The following is an 18,260-nucleotide window of genomic DNA, read 5'->3' on the forward strand; positions in this document are numbered from 1 at the left end:
AGACTCCTGGATGGCTACATGGAGCTCAGAAAAACAGAGGGCTATGGGTAACCCTAGGGAATTTCTAAAGTAAGTAAGTACATGTTCGGCAGAGCTTTGTGGGCCGAAAGGCCTGTATTGCGCTGTAGGTTTTCTATGTTTCTACATTGCTCCAGGAATGGCATAAGTTTTACCTTGCTTGCTGAGGTAGCCATATACCACTGTAATCACAGGCACTTCATGAAAGCTCAGGTGATTGATAAGGTCAATAGTAATTTTTTACACTGTAAATGTTATTTTATCATTTAGATTCATCCACTGTGTTTTGAATCTTTTACCTGCTTAAGAAAAACTTCAGGAAAGTGCAGCATATGTTTGAGAATTTAAGGAATTGAGAAATATAAATGCTCCTTGGCACACAGATGCTACTATTACATACAGTATATACTGTTATTATTTTCATAGTTAGTATCGTAGAAGATGATGAGTGAGTTATGGTGTCAATTTTAGCTGATGGATAGGTGGCTCCATTGGGGAATTTTGGGAGGCAAGGGAAAAGTGTTTCAGCCACTTACTTACGTCTGGGAATCTGAATGTTCAATTGTAGATTATATTGAAACGAAGCTTCAAGAATATGTAAAAAGAGGGATAATTCTCAAAGTAAGTAGAATTTTAATCACAGGACATAAGTTTCCAGAAGAGTACGAACTCTGTTGCTATCTTTTGATCAGTCCATTTGTTTCAGGCCTCCTAACACTAACAGTGTCTATAGATATGTAAGAGGTAAAGGATTAGCTAACGTTAATGAGGGCTCCTTACAGCTTGATTTAAGATCAATTATATTGGGGAATACAAAAATAGCGGAGACTTTAAAAGAAAACTTTCTTTGTTTTTGCAGAAGAGTGCAAAGAAAACTCTTATAATTCAAAATGAATTTATGAAAGAGAAATCTTTCTTTCTTTTTCAATCTTTATTAATATCAAAATAATGGATATAACATAATATTGCTACACAATCGTTGGGATTACATTGTTAATGGATAACATATATAATTATATATTCAGTTAATACAAAAGTAATAAACTTCCCAAAAATGTTCGAGTACAAATGTAGAATATAAAAAAAGATTAACATATCCAAAAAGAGGAAAAAAAGAAAAAAAAGAAAATATACCCCGCAAAAAAAAACTATGCTAACTAATACTAACCAAAAAACTAAGAACAGAAAAGAACATGGGCTGTTTATAACATCAAAAAAAAGGACCATTAGTGTCATCAACTCCGAACCTCAAGAATATTAACACAAGAATAGGTTTGGAAAGAGGTCAAATCACATCATATGAAAATGTTGAATAAAAAGCCTCCAAGTCTTTTCAAATTTAATAGATGGATCATATATAACACTATGAAAGAGAAATCATGTTTGACAAAACTTAGAATTTTGTGAGGTTATAAGAGGCCCCAGAAGTGTAGTATATTCAAGAGAGATCAATAGATTTTTTGATTTTAAATGAATCATGGGATACAGGGTGCAGTTAAGTTAAAAGATTAGCCATATTACTGAACAGGGGACCACACACCAGCAGTCAAATAGCCTAGTTCTGCTTTTATTTTTTACGTTCCTGTGTATCTAATATCCATTTCTATTTGCACCACCTACAAAATCAGCACAATGAACAGAAAAAGGCATTTCAAAACAGTATATTAGTAGCTACAGGAAACTAGAAACATATTGTAACATCACTTACACATTTTTTTTGATTTTATGTTTTATTTATTCATTTTCCAGGATTTGGTGCTATTGACAAGGCCAGCGGTTATTGTTCATCCCTAATTGGTCTTGAGAAAGTGATGGTGAGCTGTCATCTTGAACCACCGCAGTGTTTCTCATAAAGGTACTCATTTAAGCTGAATAGAACTAAGCATATAATACCTGAAATGTATTAAATATCACAAAACATTTGACAAAATAGTTGTAAAATAAATTAACTGGCCAGAGGAGAAACATTAGGAAGATGGACTAATTGTTTGGATGCAGTAATGTGTCTTATGCCATTTAAGGGAAAGTTCTGCTCAATCTGTCAGCCCTCAGACTGCCCGAACTAGCATTTCAACATAGTAATAATAATGACAGAAAGACACTTATATAACATTAGAAAAATTAGGAGAAATTTAGAAGAATACATGTACGTTTTACAAAAAAAAGTAACCATGAGTATTTCCATTTCCATTGTCCTATTTCTGCAATGTCATAACCCAAAATAGAAAAAAAAGATTATAACGCTGTTACAAATAACTCGCTAAAGAAATTGTCCCCTGTATAGTCTTCTTAACCTGGAGATATATAATTCCAAGGACAGATAATATAGCAGATCTAATATAAACTGGGAGATGGTTAATGATTTCAAATTTACAATTAAGTCCAAAGACATGCTCAGGAACTGGGGTGGAGCTTGGCAAGGAGTGTAATTCCGTTACATAGGGTTCAACAAAGATGGCAGTTATGGGTAAAAGGCTAGAAACTTCTAGCTGCAGGTGGTCAAAGATGTTCGATCGATAAGGTGAGCAAAATTAGATAAGATAATACCCATTTTGGGCCATTACAAAAGGCCTTACTGATCTGAAATGGTATCCACAGTAGCATATATAACTGTGCAATTTGTGCAGCATAATAAGTTGGTGAGCGTTGGTTTGTGCACAGCGAATGCCTCTGAATGTACGTATATAAGTCAGTTGAAGGAGTGGGAAACGGAGAAGAAAAAGGGAAGTCAGATCTACTCAGAAGCAACTCTTCCAGCCTAACCCAGCAAAGAATGTGCCAGCCATTCAAGTTTCCATTAGGTATCCTCACTGAAATCTACTATCTGCTTTCGGTACAACTGCAGCCTCAGATAAGTGAACACCATTTTGTAAAAGCAGTCGAGTTGATTATGGCAATATAAGTTTATCACCATTGGTTGTAGCTAGAGAGATTTGAAACATCTTGTATAAGGGAGACCAATGACAGCCCTTATTCAAAGACACCCAACAACATTTTATTCTCTTGTCAGACACCATCAGGTAGAGATTTGACTTTGCTTGTATAATGGGAAGAGGATTATACACGTGTAGCATCCTGCCCCCAATTTACCCCCGTTTGCCTAGGGTGAACCGCCATCGTCCCGCCAATAGCGCAATACCTTGGTGTAAATACGGTGTAAATCCCCCCCCAGTATACGCTTGCAACACAAATATCAGACAATACATCAAAGGTGAGTAAATAATTGCCACTTTATAGTTATTTCTTAGTGATGGGTTAGTAGAAACAGATAACCTAAAGGCACCAAATCAGTAAGTTTATCAGTTTGTGTACATAATACTTTAATACGTTGGAGCTCACGCCTCCGGTTCCATCCACAATGACGTTCCGAGCCTTTGGCCACCGTCTGAACCGCAGACGCCCAGTATCCGCTGCCCTGGAACTGCTGTCCGCTCCTCACACGTCCGTCGTCTTCGCACTCCTCCCAAGAAAGACTGCGAACTCCTGCTCAGCTCACAGATACAAGATAGCATAGCAACTCTCCATTGGTTAGTTCCCCCCTTATCTGCAGTTATAACCCAAACATTCCAGACACAGAAACCCATTACAGCATTAAGTAACATTACAGAGAAGCCACTTTGTTAGCCCGAACAGTTAACACCGCAGTTGATGGTACTGAGAGCCCTACACATGAAAACGTCTGATACCAACATTTTTGGCAGTCTTTTGGCTAGCTACTTTGGAATCGCAAAACAAGTAAAAGGGTGGCCACAGAGCAACAAAAAGTAATTCCAGTCAAAATGGCTAATAACTTTTGTGGACATCCCACTTCAGTACAGGTAATCTGAATATAGTGAAAGCCATGTTGCCATTAGGAACATGAGTGACCATTTGCAAGTTGGCAAAAAATAAACATTCCAATTAAGTTTGTAAATTAAATCATGTCAATGTTCTATACAATAATTCTGCTCTGTAGTGCTACTCCAATGGTTGCAGCACCTGGCTTTGGATGATGCCCTCAAGGAGCTAGATGGTTTAGCTGTGAATTGTGTCATCGAGCCATTCATAACAGCCATCCAGGCTGACTGGCTAATAGGCCAAAAGCAAGGACACTGGTGGAATGATGAAGTGCAGAGAAAAGCAGCAAATAGGATTCAATTTGAAGAAATATATGATAAAGCACTTGGTTAAAACAATCAATACAAAGAAATACACAATAAATGGTAGAATACTGATAAATGTAGAGCAACAAGAAGGGCCTCAGTGCACATCAATGGATCCCTAAAGGTAGACTGAAGGGTAGAGAAGCTGGTAAAGGAGGCAAATAGGGTACCTGCCTTTATCATCTTCTGGTTTAAGACGGTGCCATTGAAGTTGGACAACACCTTACTGGAGGTTTTCAAAGCAAGAAATGCTTTGACTAACTAAATACCCTTAATAACAATTTTTTCTGTGGAAAATTGTGGTAAACAATCATCGCAAACAATGTTGAGGTGTGTGAAGGTGAGGCTGATCAGCAGTGCAAGATGGAGCCAGAGTGTGGTCAAGGCATGTTCAAGTGGCTGGAGTGAGATCAAGACGTGTTCGAGACGGAGTTGGAGAGAGTGGAGCAGAGTTCTTTCGGAGACAGTTCACCTGAACCAAGAGTGAGGTTGGATCCATCTATCCTCTGGGCCAATTTGGAAAAGTCGAGCATAAGCCAGAACATAAGGCCCAGGCCAAGACTGTAGCACTGCGGCAGGATCTGAGTCCGAGTGCAGGGAATGACCAGATGTTTGAGCAATTTAAGCAGTGGGCCAGATGGACTGAAAAGGCAGGGTGTCAGGGTTAGGGTCAGTTCTGCTCCATAATGTTTACTCCCCTCTCCTCGCCGCTGAGGCTGTGCTTCATGGCAATTTGCCCTGCTCTGGGTTTATTGTCTCTGAGCTTCATGGCGATTTGCTGCAGGTGTGATAAGCTGAGGCGGAGGCTGTGGGCCTGCTCTGGCTGCCCCAGGCTTCAGGTTTACAGACTCAATTTCATTCTGAATGCTGATGCCTGCTTTATTGTTTGCACGGTTTGTTTTTTTCTCTTTCTCTGTGCTTTGGGTGTTAGTCTTTTCTTTTTATTGGGTTCTTTTGGGTCTCTTATTTTGTGGCTGCCTGCAAGGAGACGAATCTCAAGGTTGTATATAGTATACATACTTTGATAATAAATGTACTTCGAATATCAGAGCAGGGAGGCTGAGACAGAACCATATAAAATACTAACTAGGCCTCAGCTAGATATTTACATACATCTATGGTCACAACATTAGAAGGGGGTAATAGCGCTTAAAATAGTACAGAGAAGGCTTACTAGAATTATGCCAAAGGAAAGCTTGGCTAGATGGGTCAATTCTTTCTTTTGGATCAAAGGAAGCCAAGGGGAACATTAATCAAGTTGTATAAAATTATGAATTATATCTCCCTAAATGCAGTGTAAAGGAAGGGCATGGTACCATTAGCAGAAAATTAGGGGGCATAGATTCAAAGTGACAGTAAAGGAATCAGAGAGGAGTTGGGGAAATCTTGTTCTCTCTGTGTGGTGGTGGGGTTCTGAGGTGGTGATAAATGCAGAAACCTTTGTTACATTGAAATAGCAAGGTGAGCATTTGATGGGTTGTTTGCAGCAACATGCCATTTTGCAATGAAAGCTACAGCATTGACCATCCTTGTTGGGTCCAAAGTGTGCAAAATGTAGTCACCACCTCTTCGAAACTGGGAAGTACAAACTTCAAGCTTTTCTCAAAACTCCATGGCAAATTGGTTTTGAACCCTTCCATGCTCCTCGACAGCTGGGAAGGTTTTCAATGCATGAGGCATTTCAATGAATAGACACATTGCCTCTCTTTCAGCAGCCAGCCCTGAATGATATCATGAGTCCTTTGCAGCAAAACTCATGTATATACTCTACCTCCGGAAAGCTGGGACATGCACTATCCTTGTTCCCAACCTTGGCTGTAGGACACCTGTGCTCAGAAGCTTACCTCTGTTATGCACTATGTCAGTTTTTGAGTTAAACTGATTAAAAGCACTTGTTCATCATCCATTCCTCATCCCGCATTACATCATTGGACTGCAGTTCTTAGGTTTCTGAAATGGAAAAGGAACAAGATAATGGCTGCGCTGAGGGGCAGTGTGAAGAAGTGGCAATGTGGAGTTGAGAAATGTAGGTTACTCTGTATGCAACTTGCAAATCTGAAATGAGTATGCATTGATGGAAAGGAGTGATATAAAAGGGATTAGAATATAAGTATTATAGAAACTTTCAGCCTCACTGTTAACCACATGATCAGCAATAGCTACACCAATCATGGCTAGCCTGTCCCATTGCGTTCCTTCAACAGTTTGCTTGTTTGCTGCAGATTCCAGCAAATGCAATCACTTGTGTCTCCACCTCCGCTTTAAGATGTGCGGGCCACCTTTTAACCAGCCGCACCCACTCACAGTATTAGGCCATTACTACTGTCTGACCACTTAATAGGATGCTTAATGTTAGCAAGATACAACAATCATTCTACAGGGCTGGTTGAGTGAAGTTGGTTGGTATTATACTGAATGGGCCTAGATGATAAAAATCAGAAATTCCAGAAAAGCACAGCAGGTCATGCAGCACCTGTTGAGTGAGAAACAATATTACAGGTCAATAATCTTTCATCAGAACCCATCAGTCAGAGTCATTCATTGAAATTGCCATGCTCATTTTCAAAGATTATCAGATTTAACCCCCAGGCTTTCTTGACTGTTAAATAAAAGGACTAAAAGCAGTTTTATTTTTTAATTTAAGTCCTGTTTTCCAATTCCTACCCTATACTTTTCCATTCCCTCATGCCATAAAAAATGAGAATTATATAATTGTTTTATATTAAATGAGTTAAATTCTCAGTTAAAATGGCAGAGAGATGAATTTGATACAAGCAAGCTATCCAGTGAATACAATTCATAAGCTAGTTTTGCTCTCAGGCATTTCTAACCCTCATATTTTAAAACACATTACAACGCTGCATTCTTTTTAATAAAATCAGAAATTAATTGTCTTCAGCATAGCAAAAAGACCTCATGCCTCATATCCTCATTGGAGGGAAGGGGGCTAGAGGTGACTGCAAGATGTTTGCTCTTTATTGCTGTTTCCCTACTAAAGTTATTCACAAAATTTCTAAAAGGTTTTCTAAAATCTATTATTTTCTAATCTTGTAACAAAATTCAGCATCACTTCATTAAAATCACATACTATGTGCTCAAAATTACTGAATATATTTCCACTTTATAATAAGCAATTGGAAGGATAAATCTTTGCCAATTCCTCCCAGTGCCGGTAGATTGCTTTGTTTAATAATGAATTAGTACAAATTGGATTGTATTTTGCTGTCTGACCTTCAGTAATCTATGTAAATTATTGAAATAACACAGTGAAGCCTGTGTAAACACAGTAAACTAACATATCTTCATGACTGTATAATTTTGAAATATTCCAATTGCTGGCATTTTCAGAGCTATTAATTTTTTATACAGAGACAGCAGCAGCATTCAATCTACATTTTATAAGAGCTGTCAAGGTTTGTGAGTTGCAGGAAAGAGCATGACATTAGTATTTGTGTGATTCAAATTGAACTGAATTGGTTTGATTCATTCCCCTTGACATAAAGCAATCAGCAGTTTTAACAAATGAGAGAGTTTAAAATTCCACTAAAGCTTTAAGATGTTCAGAGTTAATTTTGGGGAAGTGGCCATGGTCGTCATAGCCAGTTTCTATTGTCTGGTCCAGCTGGCCTGAGAAAGTGATGGTTGGCTCTCCCTGGCAGAGGGTGAAAGCTGGATCATTAGATTAGAAGCATTTAAAGTGGAGTTGGATTGATTGAGGAATAGAGGGTACGCGAAATGACACAGAAGAGGAGTTGGGGCCAGCATTGATCAGCTGTGATCATAGTAAAGGTGAGGTGACTTGAAGGGCCTTATGGCCTATTCCTGATCCTATTTGCTTGTATTCTTAAACAGCTGCAGTTGGTGTAAAGGAATTTGGACTGTTATTAGGTAGAGACTTTCAGGATTTTGACAATGAAGGGAATTGCAAAATAAGTCACTGAGTTAGGTTGGTGGGACTGTGGTTTGGAGAAGAATTTGGACATGATGTACTTGCTGTCCGTCTCATTCTATCTGGCGAAGATCAGAGCTTGGGAAGTCCTTACAAGAAACATGTTACCTGATTCTATTCTGCAGATAGTAAAAGAATACAGCCAAAAAAAATCCACTGTGAGATGAGGGGTGAAGCAATTAAGGAACAACTGACCTTATCCTAATATCATTGTCGTTGAAGGAATGACAGATAGATAAAGCAGAATCTGCCAGTCTAATCTGATTTTGGGCTCTGAATGGACATATAAAAACTCAAAATACTTCACAGCTTTTACAGTCAGCAAAGTTCCCCCCCCCCCCCACAATTTTGCTGGCTGTCAAAGGCTTTCTGGGGATTCTCAGAGGAGGGGCCTCCTCACCATTGGGAAGCTCACAATCCAGTAATTTGAACACTGACATTTCCAATTTCAGATAAATCACACCTTGATGTTTTCTTCCCACACTTACTCAGTATCCACCTACATTTTTCAACCCTTGACCCAGAACATTGGCTTACTCCCTTTGCCGCCACGGATGCTGCTTGACTCTCCAAATGTTCTGCTTTTTGTCTCATCTTCTGACTTGGCCTATGGCATCCCTCAAGAGAAAACAATGAAATCAATACCTTGGATAACCAATCTCTCCAATTTGCTTCCATTGCCTGACCTGATGAGTATATTTAGCATTCTCCATTTTGTTTTAGGCTTCCAGCATCTATAGGGTTTTGCATCTTAGTTCCAAGATTTTTTTTTACTCCCCTTTCCTATACTTCCATCCATCTCCTCCTACTTTGTATCTCCTCCAGATAGATCAGCTACAATTAGTAAGCATTCACCATTATTATTCTGTCACATAGTCTCTTTTGGTCTCTATCAAAAAATTCCCTTGGTTCTCTTTAACTCCACCTCCAATCCCCATTCCCCAAATCTGTGATTTCTAACTTTTCTAACAAAAGCTCATCAACATGAAACTGCTGAAGGGTCTCGGCCCAAAATGTTGACTTTACTCTTTTCCATAGATGCTGCCTGACCTGCTGAGTTCCTCCAGCATTTTGTGTGTTTTGCTTGGATTTCTAGCATCTTCAGATTTTCTCTTGTTTGTGATTCAACATGAAACTGACTATATTTCTTCTTCTACCGATGCTGTCAAGTATTTCCAGCATTTGCTGTTCTTTGTTAAAATTGCTGGGTTGGTTACCACATTCATTGAAATATCTATCACACCTATAGGGGCACACTATTGAGATTTGTATACAGCAAGATCAATTTTAACCCACCCTGCCTGCAATGAATAATCTAGCAATCCCTTTAAAATGGAGTGTTTTGGTTTACTTACCCACTCCTGCTGAAATTGTGATGCAAGCTACCTTTATGGCTCACTGCCTAAACCAGATAGACCTTATGATTCATAGCAAATCAGGAATCAATTACATCAATATAAGCCCGATTGTATTTAAAACATGACCTTATCAGGGAAACTGCCACAGCTCTCTGATCAGGAAAAGTCTGCAGCTGCTGAAAACTTTGAAAAAGACTGAGCAGAGTCAGTAATTGGAGTGCAGTGCATGTACATACGATAATGTACTATATCTTAGGAGCATGAGATACAGAAGCAGGACTAGGCTGTTTCACTGCTGGTGTCTGATCCACCATTCATTACCTCAGCAGCAGGTAACAAAGAACGTGAACCTTCTTTCCATCACATTACTTCATTGGATAGGGAGATCAGAAGTTTTACAAATTATTCCAAATACACCCTCAGCAGAGGTGTATATAATTGGAGTAAGAAGTATCTGCTCTTGCACTCAAATCCTTTTGCAATAGAAGGCAACATACCGTTTGTCTTCCAAATTGTTTGCTACACTTGTGTATTAACCTTCAGTGATTCATGGACAAGGACTCTCAGGTTGCTCTGAACACTAACACCTTTCAATCTCTTACCATTTATAACAAATATTCTGTCTTTCTATTTTACCTACCAAAGTGGGTAACCTCACATCTTTCCACATTATATTCCATTTGTCCATTCAGCTAACCTGTTTAGATCCCCAGAAGGTTCTGTGCATCATCTACACTGCCACCAAGCTTTATAACTTAAGCAATGTTGTATATATTACACATGATATTCTCATCCAAATCATTAATATAGATTATGAATAGCCGAAGTCTGGCGATGATCCTTGCAGCACCCTGTCAGTAACAACCTCCCAACCCAAAAATGACTAATTTATTCTGACAATCCGTTTTCCAACAGCTAAGCAATCCTTAATCCATGCCAGGATATTGCCATGTGCTCTAATTCTGTTCAATCATCTTGTGTGGTACCTTATAGAAGGTCTCTTGCAAAATACATCATATTAACTTGTTTTCTTTTATTTATTCTGTTCAATCACTTGCTCTAAATTCATGCAGGTTGATGGAATATGGAAATTAGCTTTATTCAGGGACCATCACTTCTTTTAGAGCAAAATAACTGAAGTAGGACCACTACATTTTTATGTCAGTAGGTTAATTATGAATGACGGTGCTTTGAACATAGATAGTATTAAAAGATAGTACTTAGATAGTATTAAAAGATGTTACATTGTTAAAATAGAAAATTGCTTACATTAACAAGGTAAAAACATGTGCGGTTAGAAATGAACTAACAAAAATATCATTCACATGTGTCAAATTTACAGTTCCAAAATGCCACAGAGATAATTATAAGGTAAGTTCCCCAATGGAAATTGATGGAATTTGGACCACTGGGGGTTGAATCCCTTCCATTCATATGCTCCATTGACTTAAATAGAGTCTAAAAGTAAGCTGGGAATAAAACCAGCACTAAGCCCAATCCCATCAATTTCCCAATGATTAATGCTGCTCCTATTAAGTTTTGTTGGTTCAGAGGTAGGGTCACTTTCCTTCAAATTTAGTATTGAGTTTGTACACATCCAAGCACTTAATGATAGCTACAGAAGCGTAAGTCTTCTGGACAAATTAAACTGAAACTTCTTGGTTTTTATGAAGCCACCTAGTGAAGAATGCTACAATGAATTTTCAAATGAATCTATAAACTTATAAAGAATTTTGTTATTGTGAATATATATGTTTAAATGAATGTATCATAGAACATTTGCAGTTTTAAAAAAGGCTTTACTAATGCTATTTGTGTTTTTCAGTAACCTCCATTCCCTCCTAAATAAATAAATCTTCTGGGAATTGAGTTTAATACATACATGCCAGCTAAACCATGTTTATTAAAGTACAAATAATATTATTTACTTTGGCCAGAATAACCTTAATAGAACACCAATCTGTTATCTGAATCAAGGTGGTATACCTAACCAACCCCATTCATGCTTAATTCTGTGGTCCCACATGAAATAGTTAAATCAAAATTTAGCTCTTTATACAAATATAACTTCATAAAAACAAAGGTTTTTCTTAAGAATGTACAAATCAGGGATAGGAGAAATCACAATTCCACATCTCAATCTACCAACAATAACCTTTCACCCCTTTACCTATCAAGAATCCGTCTGCCTCTGCTTTAAAAATAGTCATGGTCTCTACTCCCAACAGTCTTTGAGGAAAAGAATTCCAAACACTCACAATCCTCGAGGAGAAATATATTTGTTTCATCTGTGTCTTAAATGGCTGACCCCTTATTTCTAAGTTCTCCCACATCAAAAAATGTCCTCTGTTCCTCTACTCTCAAGACCACTTAGATTCTTACATGTTTCAATGAAGAACTCTGTTCTGCTGAACCCTTAACTAATACAAGACTAGCCTATCCAACATTTCTTTATATGAATGACAATCTGTCTATTTCAGATATTAGTCAAATAAAACTTTTCTGCACTGATTCTAACATAGCTGTACACTTCCTTCATTAAAGTTTGATATATATATATAGTTTAATTTTAAAGACAAATTACAAATCCTAGAAATCCGTTCAAAAACAGATTGCTGTAAGCATGTAATGAGTTCATCAGAATTTGTAAGAAATTTTCAATTAACTCATGAAGAACATTGCCTGAAATGTTACACCCCCTTTCCTCCTTAAGCTATAACAAAACCTTCATATATTTCAAAAAAAAATCTAGTATTATTCCAGTACTGCATTCTTTATCTGAAAAGGTTAGAATCACTTTTACATCAGGCAAAAACATTTCCTGATCCATACCCCTAAGGAATTAATTGTAAAGATCTAAAAGAGCATTAGAAGTCCTTTTAAATCAGTTATTGAACATTTATTAGAAGAAAATAACTAAAAGTGTGTCAAGCTCCTAAAAGACATGGTGTACAGACATCCTTTGGGAAGTAAATTAAATTGCAGCTTGGCACACACTTGCAATATATTAGTCCATCCTGTCAATGAGATAACTGATTTTAAGCAAGCACAGCGAGGTTGCAGTATCTGTCTATCCCAATTGAAACATCCCATTCTAACAAATTTGTGTTAATTAATTGTGGAATTTTGTTAGCATTCAGTTAATTGCTACAAAACAAGATAATTGCATTTAAAACCCAATTGCCTATTATGTAGTTGTACTGATTAGAATTAGGCTCCTGCTCCTTTTGAAGATGTCAAGATTAATTTCAAGACTATCTTAAACTGGGCTATTCTAACTTCAAGTATGATCAAAACCAAAATCAATAGCTTGATTTTAAAAACATTGGTTATTGTCACAATTTAAACATTTACCGCTTATTCTACAACTCAATCAAATTACTTTCTGCTTTAATGAGACATTAAATGAGAAGGTCTCTACCAAGCTTCTCTACTTATCTGTGTATGAATCATGTCTATTTTAAATAGAGAAAAGGCTAGAACATAAACCTTTGTGGAATAAGAAATTATTCTATTTATAATACGCCTTCATGACCTTAAGACATCACAAAGCACCTTAAAATTAATGAAGTTATTGGAGGAAACAACTGAAGTTATATAGAGGAAACAATTAATTTGCATACAGCTGGGTCTCACAAACAGAAGTCCCTGATGACTACACCTGTAAAAGGTGCATCCAGCTGCAGCACCTGACAAACCAAGTTCGGGAACTGGAACTGGTTCAGATCATTCGTGAGGCAGAGGCAGAAATAGACAGGAGATACAGGGAGATAATCACCCCTAAAAGTCAGGAGGCAGGTGTCTGGGTGACTGTCAGGAGAGGGGAGGGGAATAGACAGAATGAGTAAAGCACCCCTGTGGCCGTTCCCATCAACAGTAAGTATACCATTTTGGATACTGTTGGTGAGAATGACCTACCAGGAACAAGTTACAGTGGTTGTGTTTCTGGCACTGAGTCTGGACCCTCAGCTCAGAAGGGAAGGAGGGAAAAAGAGGAGAGCAGTAGTGATAAGGGATTCAATAGTTAGGGGGACAAATAAGAGGTTCTGTGGGAGAGATCGAGAATCCCGGATGGTCTGTTGCCTCCCTGGTGTCAAGGTCCACAATATCTCGGATCGAGTTCTCGGTATTCTCAGGAGGAAGGGTGAGCAGCCAGATGTCGTGGTCCATGTAGGGACCGATGACATGGATAGGAAGAAAGTGGAGGTCCTGCAAAGAGAGTTTAGGGAGTTAGGTGCGAAGTTGAAGGACTGGACCTCCAGGGTTGTAATCTCAGGATTGCTCCTCGTGCCACGTGCTAGTGAGGCTAGAAATAGGAAGATAATGCAGCTAAATATGTGGCTAAGGCGATGGTGCAGGAGGGAGGGCTTCATGTTTCTGGACAATTGGGCTTTGTTCCAAGGAAGGTGGGACCTGTTCTGAAGGGACGGTTTGCACCTGAACTGGAAGGGGACTAACATCCTTGAGGGTAGGTTAGCTAGTGCTGTTCTGGGGGGGGGGGGGGGGGGGTGTTAAACTAGATTTTCAGGGGGAGGGGAACCAGAGTGTTAGAGCAGATGGTGAGGTGGATAAAGGTCATGCGAGGACTGCTGACTAAACATATTGATGAAGAAAGAGCAGTGGATGTAGTGTATATGGATTTCAGCAAGGCATTTGATAAGGTACCCCATGCAGGGCCTATTAAGAAAGTAAGGTGGCATGGGATCCAAGGGGACATTGCTTTGTGGATCCAGAACTGGCTTGCCCATAGAAGGCAAAGAGTGGTTGTAGACAGGTCATATTCTGGATGGAGGTCGGTCACCAGTGGAGTGCCTCAGGGATCTGTTCTGGGACCCTGACTCTTGGTGATTTTTATAAATCACCTGGATGAGGAAGTGGAGGGAAGGGTTAGTAAGTTTGCTGATGACACTAAGGTCGGAGGTGTTGTGGATAGTGTGGAAGGCTGTCAGAGGTTACAGTGGGACATTGATAGGATGCAAAACTGGGCTGAGAAATGGCAGATGGAGTTCAACCCAGATAAGTGTGAAGTGGTTCATTTTGGTAGGTCAAATATGATGGCAGAATATAGTATTAATGGTAAGACTCTTGGCAGTGTGGAGGATCAGAGGGATCTTGGGGTCTGAGTCCATAGGACGCTCAAAGCAGCTGCGCAGGTTGACTCAGTGGTTAAGAAGGCATACAGTGTATTGGCCTTCATCAATCGTGGAATTTAGGAGCTGAGAGGTAATGTTGCAGCTATATAGGTCCTTGGTCAGACCCCACTTGGAGTACTGTGCTCAATTTTGGTTGTGTCACTACAGGAAGGATGTGGAAGCCATAGAAAGGGTGCAGAGGAGATTTACAAGAATGTTGCCTGGATTGGAGAGCATGCCTTATGAGGATAGGTTGAGTGAACTTGGCCTTTTCTCCTTGGAGCGATGGAGGATGAGAGGTGTCCTGATAGAGGTGTACAAGATGATGAGAGGCATTGATTGTGTGGATAGTCAGAGGCTTTTTCCCAGGGCTGAAATGGTTGCCACAAGAGGACACCGGTTTAAGGTGCTGGGGTGTAGGTACAGAGGAGATGTCAGGGGTAAGTTTTTTTTTACTCAGAGAGTGGTGAGTGTGTGGAATGGGCTGCCGGCAACAGTGGTGGAGGCAGATACGACAGGGTCTTTTAAGAGACTTTTAGATTGGTACATGGAGCTTAGAAAAATAGAGGGCTGTAGGTAAGCCCAGTAATTTCTAGGGTAGGGACATGTTTGGCATAACCTACTGGGCCGAAGGGCCCGTATTGTGCTGTAGGTTTTCTTTGTTTCTATCTCTCCACAGAAAAATGGGGTTGAAATGTGCTGGAATCACAATGTATATTTAGTTTGTATCAGTTTCACCACAAACAAAATCCATGCTCTTATCTCATCATCAAGAATCAGCATTGAGCCAGTGCCAGACATGTAGATGAAGACATTATTGCTTATTTTCAAAGTGTAATTTCATGAGCTTGCATTGATTAATGATTGAATCCCTTAAAGAGAATGTGGCCATTCTCTCCATCCACTGTGCTAAACCATTTAAACTTCCAAACTTTGCAAAGCTCCACCAAAGGGTGTAGGAAGCTGACCAGGTCCACCATAAAATGCCAGTGGAAGGAGATCATGAATGGTATCAATGGAAAGAGGGAAACACCAGGAAGCCTAAGCACTTAGTACATATGTGTGTCATTAAGACACCATCAAATCTCTCCTCCCAATAAATGCAGCATAGAATGCTAAATATGTATGACATGGATGAACACCATTGAGCCATTGGATCAACATCAGCTGACAAACTGCTATCCATCTTAATCCCATTACTCATCTCATGGTCTATAGCCTTGTAGATTACAGTACATCCAAGTCTTTCTTAATGTGATGAAAGTTTCTGATATCATATTTCTGACATTCAATCACCAAGTAATAGACCCTTATCAGTTATAAATGGGAAAAGAATATTTCAGCAATTCCCTTCTAATCCTTCTACAAAATACTTTAAACCTATACTCTCTAGTTATTGACTTAGGGAAATAAATCCTTCCTATCTGATTTCTCTGAACCTCCCATTATTTAGTACACCACTAGCCTTACAAACCAATGCATCTCTACACCTCTACCATTCACGTAACAAAAAACTATCAATCTCTACACCCACCTACCTAATATTCATTTTCCCGTCATCAATCCCAACAAAGCATGACCCTAAGGTTCAAAAACCATTGTTTACTCATACTCCGAGTTATTCAGCTGTAGCTACTATATGACCTAGATACGTTGCAAGATGCACTCTTTCTTGCAGAAGGAGGAGACGTATTCATGACCACTAGCAAACTGGTACTGGTCAATAACACCTTTGGAGGTTAACTAGCCTAGACAAGAACACTTTTAAAATCAAAAAATTCCAGAAATTTAGCAGATGTGAAAGTATACACCATATTTTCCACATAATCAAGAATTTAAATTTTATTGCAACACAAAAGACTACGCATGCTTGAATATGGAGCAGCAGTCAGCATGTTGAACAGCATCTGAAGGGAGGAAAGGAACTGTCAATGTTTCAAGTCAAAACCCTGCGTCAGGACTGAATTTTATTCATTTGGCAAAGCAATTATGAATGTAATTAAAGTTGTGTATAAACGTTTACAAACACAAAAATATGAGCCAAAATTGTTGGATCTGATTTCAAACCTCATTGGGAGTTAACCAACAGGTAGGATGTGTCAATACTTTCCCAGCTGGCAACTCAAGGGAAATATTGGCAGAAATTTCTGTGCACATCATTTGACCACGTTCTTGATTAAGGTGTTTGATAAAGCATGAAAGGAGAAGGGTCTTGAAGCGGGATTTTTTTTTTCTAATGGAACAATTGAAAAAATTGAACACATTAAGTCACAATGACTTCAGTCATATGAAATGTGAAAAGTGTACGAGACTTGAAAAGAACAAGCCCTGTTCTATATCCTGTTAGGAATATAGAATGCAGGCTTAGATTGAACATATTATTTTATTTTCCTATGAAATACTGCATATTTCATTTCTACTCACTGCATTTTTGTAAATTTTATAATTTGTTTACTAAGTCATTATTTATTTCTAATGAGCTTTTTCAACAATTTTGCAGAGAAAGTTGTCACTTACTTCTAGTTTTGTTGCCAGACCATGAGAAAGAAAATTATAAATTGAGATTTCATTCGTTGTTTATCAACATCTCATCTTGTTAATCCTTTCAAATTAAAATCATTCAAAACAACTTTGAAAGATACTTCATTGCCCCATGAAAAGCATTCTGTTGCATTTTTATTTCCATAAGCGTACCTTGCAAGAGAGAAGATGAGCAATTAGAACGGCAGCCTCGAACCGCCCGAGTTGCTGCCTGTATTAATGATACTGAATGGTATTTTTCTCAAACTTTTCAAATTGACCAGAGCTTATCTTACACAACATCACTGCTGGCACGGAGCCTTAATCAATTATCACGTAAATCACAGAATTCGCCTGTAACATTATAGCTCCTTTTTGAGTACGTTCTTCATTTTAATGTGATTCAATATCAGAAGTGGAGCACTGGACAACCACACCTCAACAGAATTCATTGATCTCTAAGAGCATTACTCATCTATTTGTACAAATCTCACTCCCACCTCTTTCTGGTCATGACACATAGCATTCACTGTACCTTGATCAGATCTGGAATCTTCGTTCTCTTACAGTTTATTCATTCTGTAATGAAAATTGGAAAATTCCAATAATGATCATCCAATCTCCATCGAAGGTTTATCTATTCAAATATATCAAGCTTACAATTACAAAGTAAAATTAAAAAGCCAAAGAATAATCATGTTATTAAATGTACTTATTGTTTCAATAAGTATATATAGGACCCTGGTCAGACCCCACTTGGAGTACTGTGCTCAGTTCTGGTCGCCTCACTACAGGAAGGATGTGGAAACCATAGAAAGGGTGCAGAGGAGATTTACAAGGATGTTGCCTGGATTGGGGAGCATGTCTTATGAGAATAGGTTGAGTAAACTCGGCTTGTTCTCCTTGGAGCAATGGAGGATGAGCGGTGTCCTGATAGAGGTGTATAAGTTGATGAGAGGCATTGATCGTGTGGATAGTCAGAGGCTTTTTCCCAGGGCTGAAATGGTTGCCACAAGAGGGCACAGGTTTAAGGTGCTTGGAAGCAGGTACAGAGGAGATGTCGGGGTAAGTTTTTTACTCAGGGAGTGGTGAGTGTGTGGAATGGGCTGCCAGCGACGGTGGTGGAGACGGATATGATAGG

The 18,260-nt window shown here is 38.8% G+C and overlaps 1 protein-coding gene across 1 annotated transcript in view; it reads left to right on the plus strand.

Annotated features, from left to right (window-relative positions):
* The window catches only part of LOC132384996 (basic proline-rich protein-like), a 134,262-nt gene extending 130,074 nt beyond the window's left edge, over positions 1-4,188 (plus strand). The window contains exons 4-5 of the mRNA XM_059956721.1: positions 1,768-1,832; positions 3,994-4,188. Coding sequence (XP_059812704.1) covers positions 1,768-1,832; positions 3,994-4,188 — 260 coding nt within the window. The remainder of the gene's footprint in view (positions 1-1,767; positions 1,833-3,993) is intronic.
* The last annotated feature ends 14,072 nt before the right edge of the window (positions 4,189-18,260 follow it).

This window comes from Hypanus sabinus, chromosome X1 (genome assembly GCF_030144855.1).
Source record: "Hypanus sabinus isolate sHypSab1 chromosome X1, sHypSab1.hap1, whole genome shotgun sequence".
Lineage (NCBI taxonomy): Eukaryota > Metazoa > Chordata > Chondrichthyes > Myliobatiformes > Dasyatidae > Hypanus > Hypanus sabinus.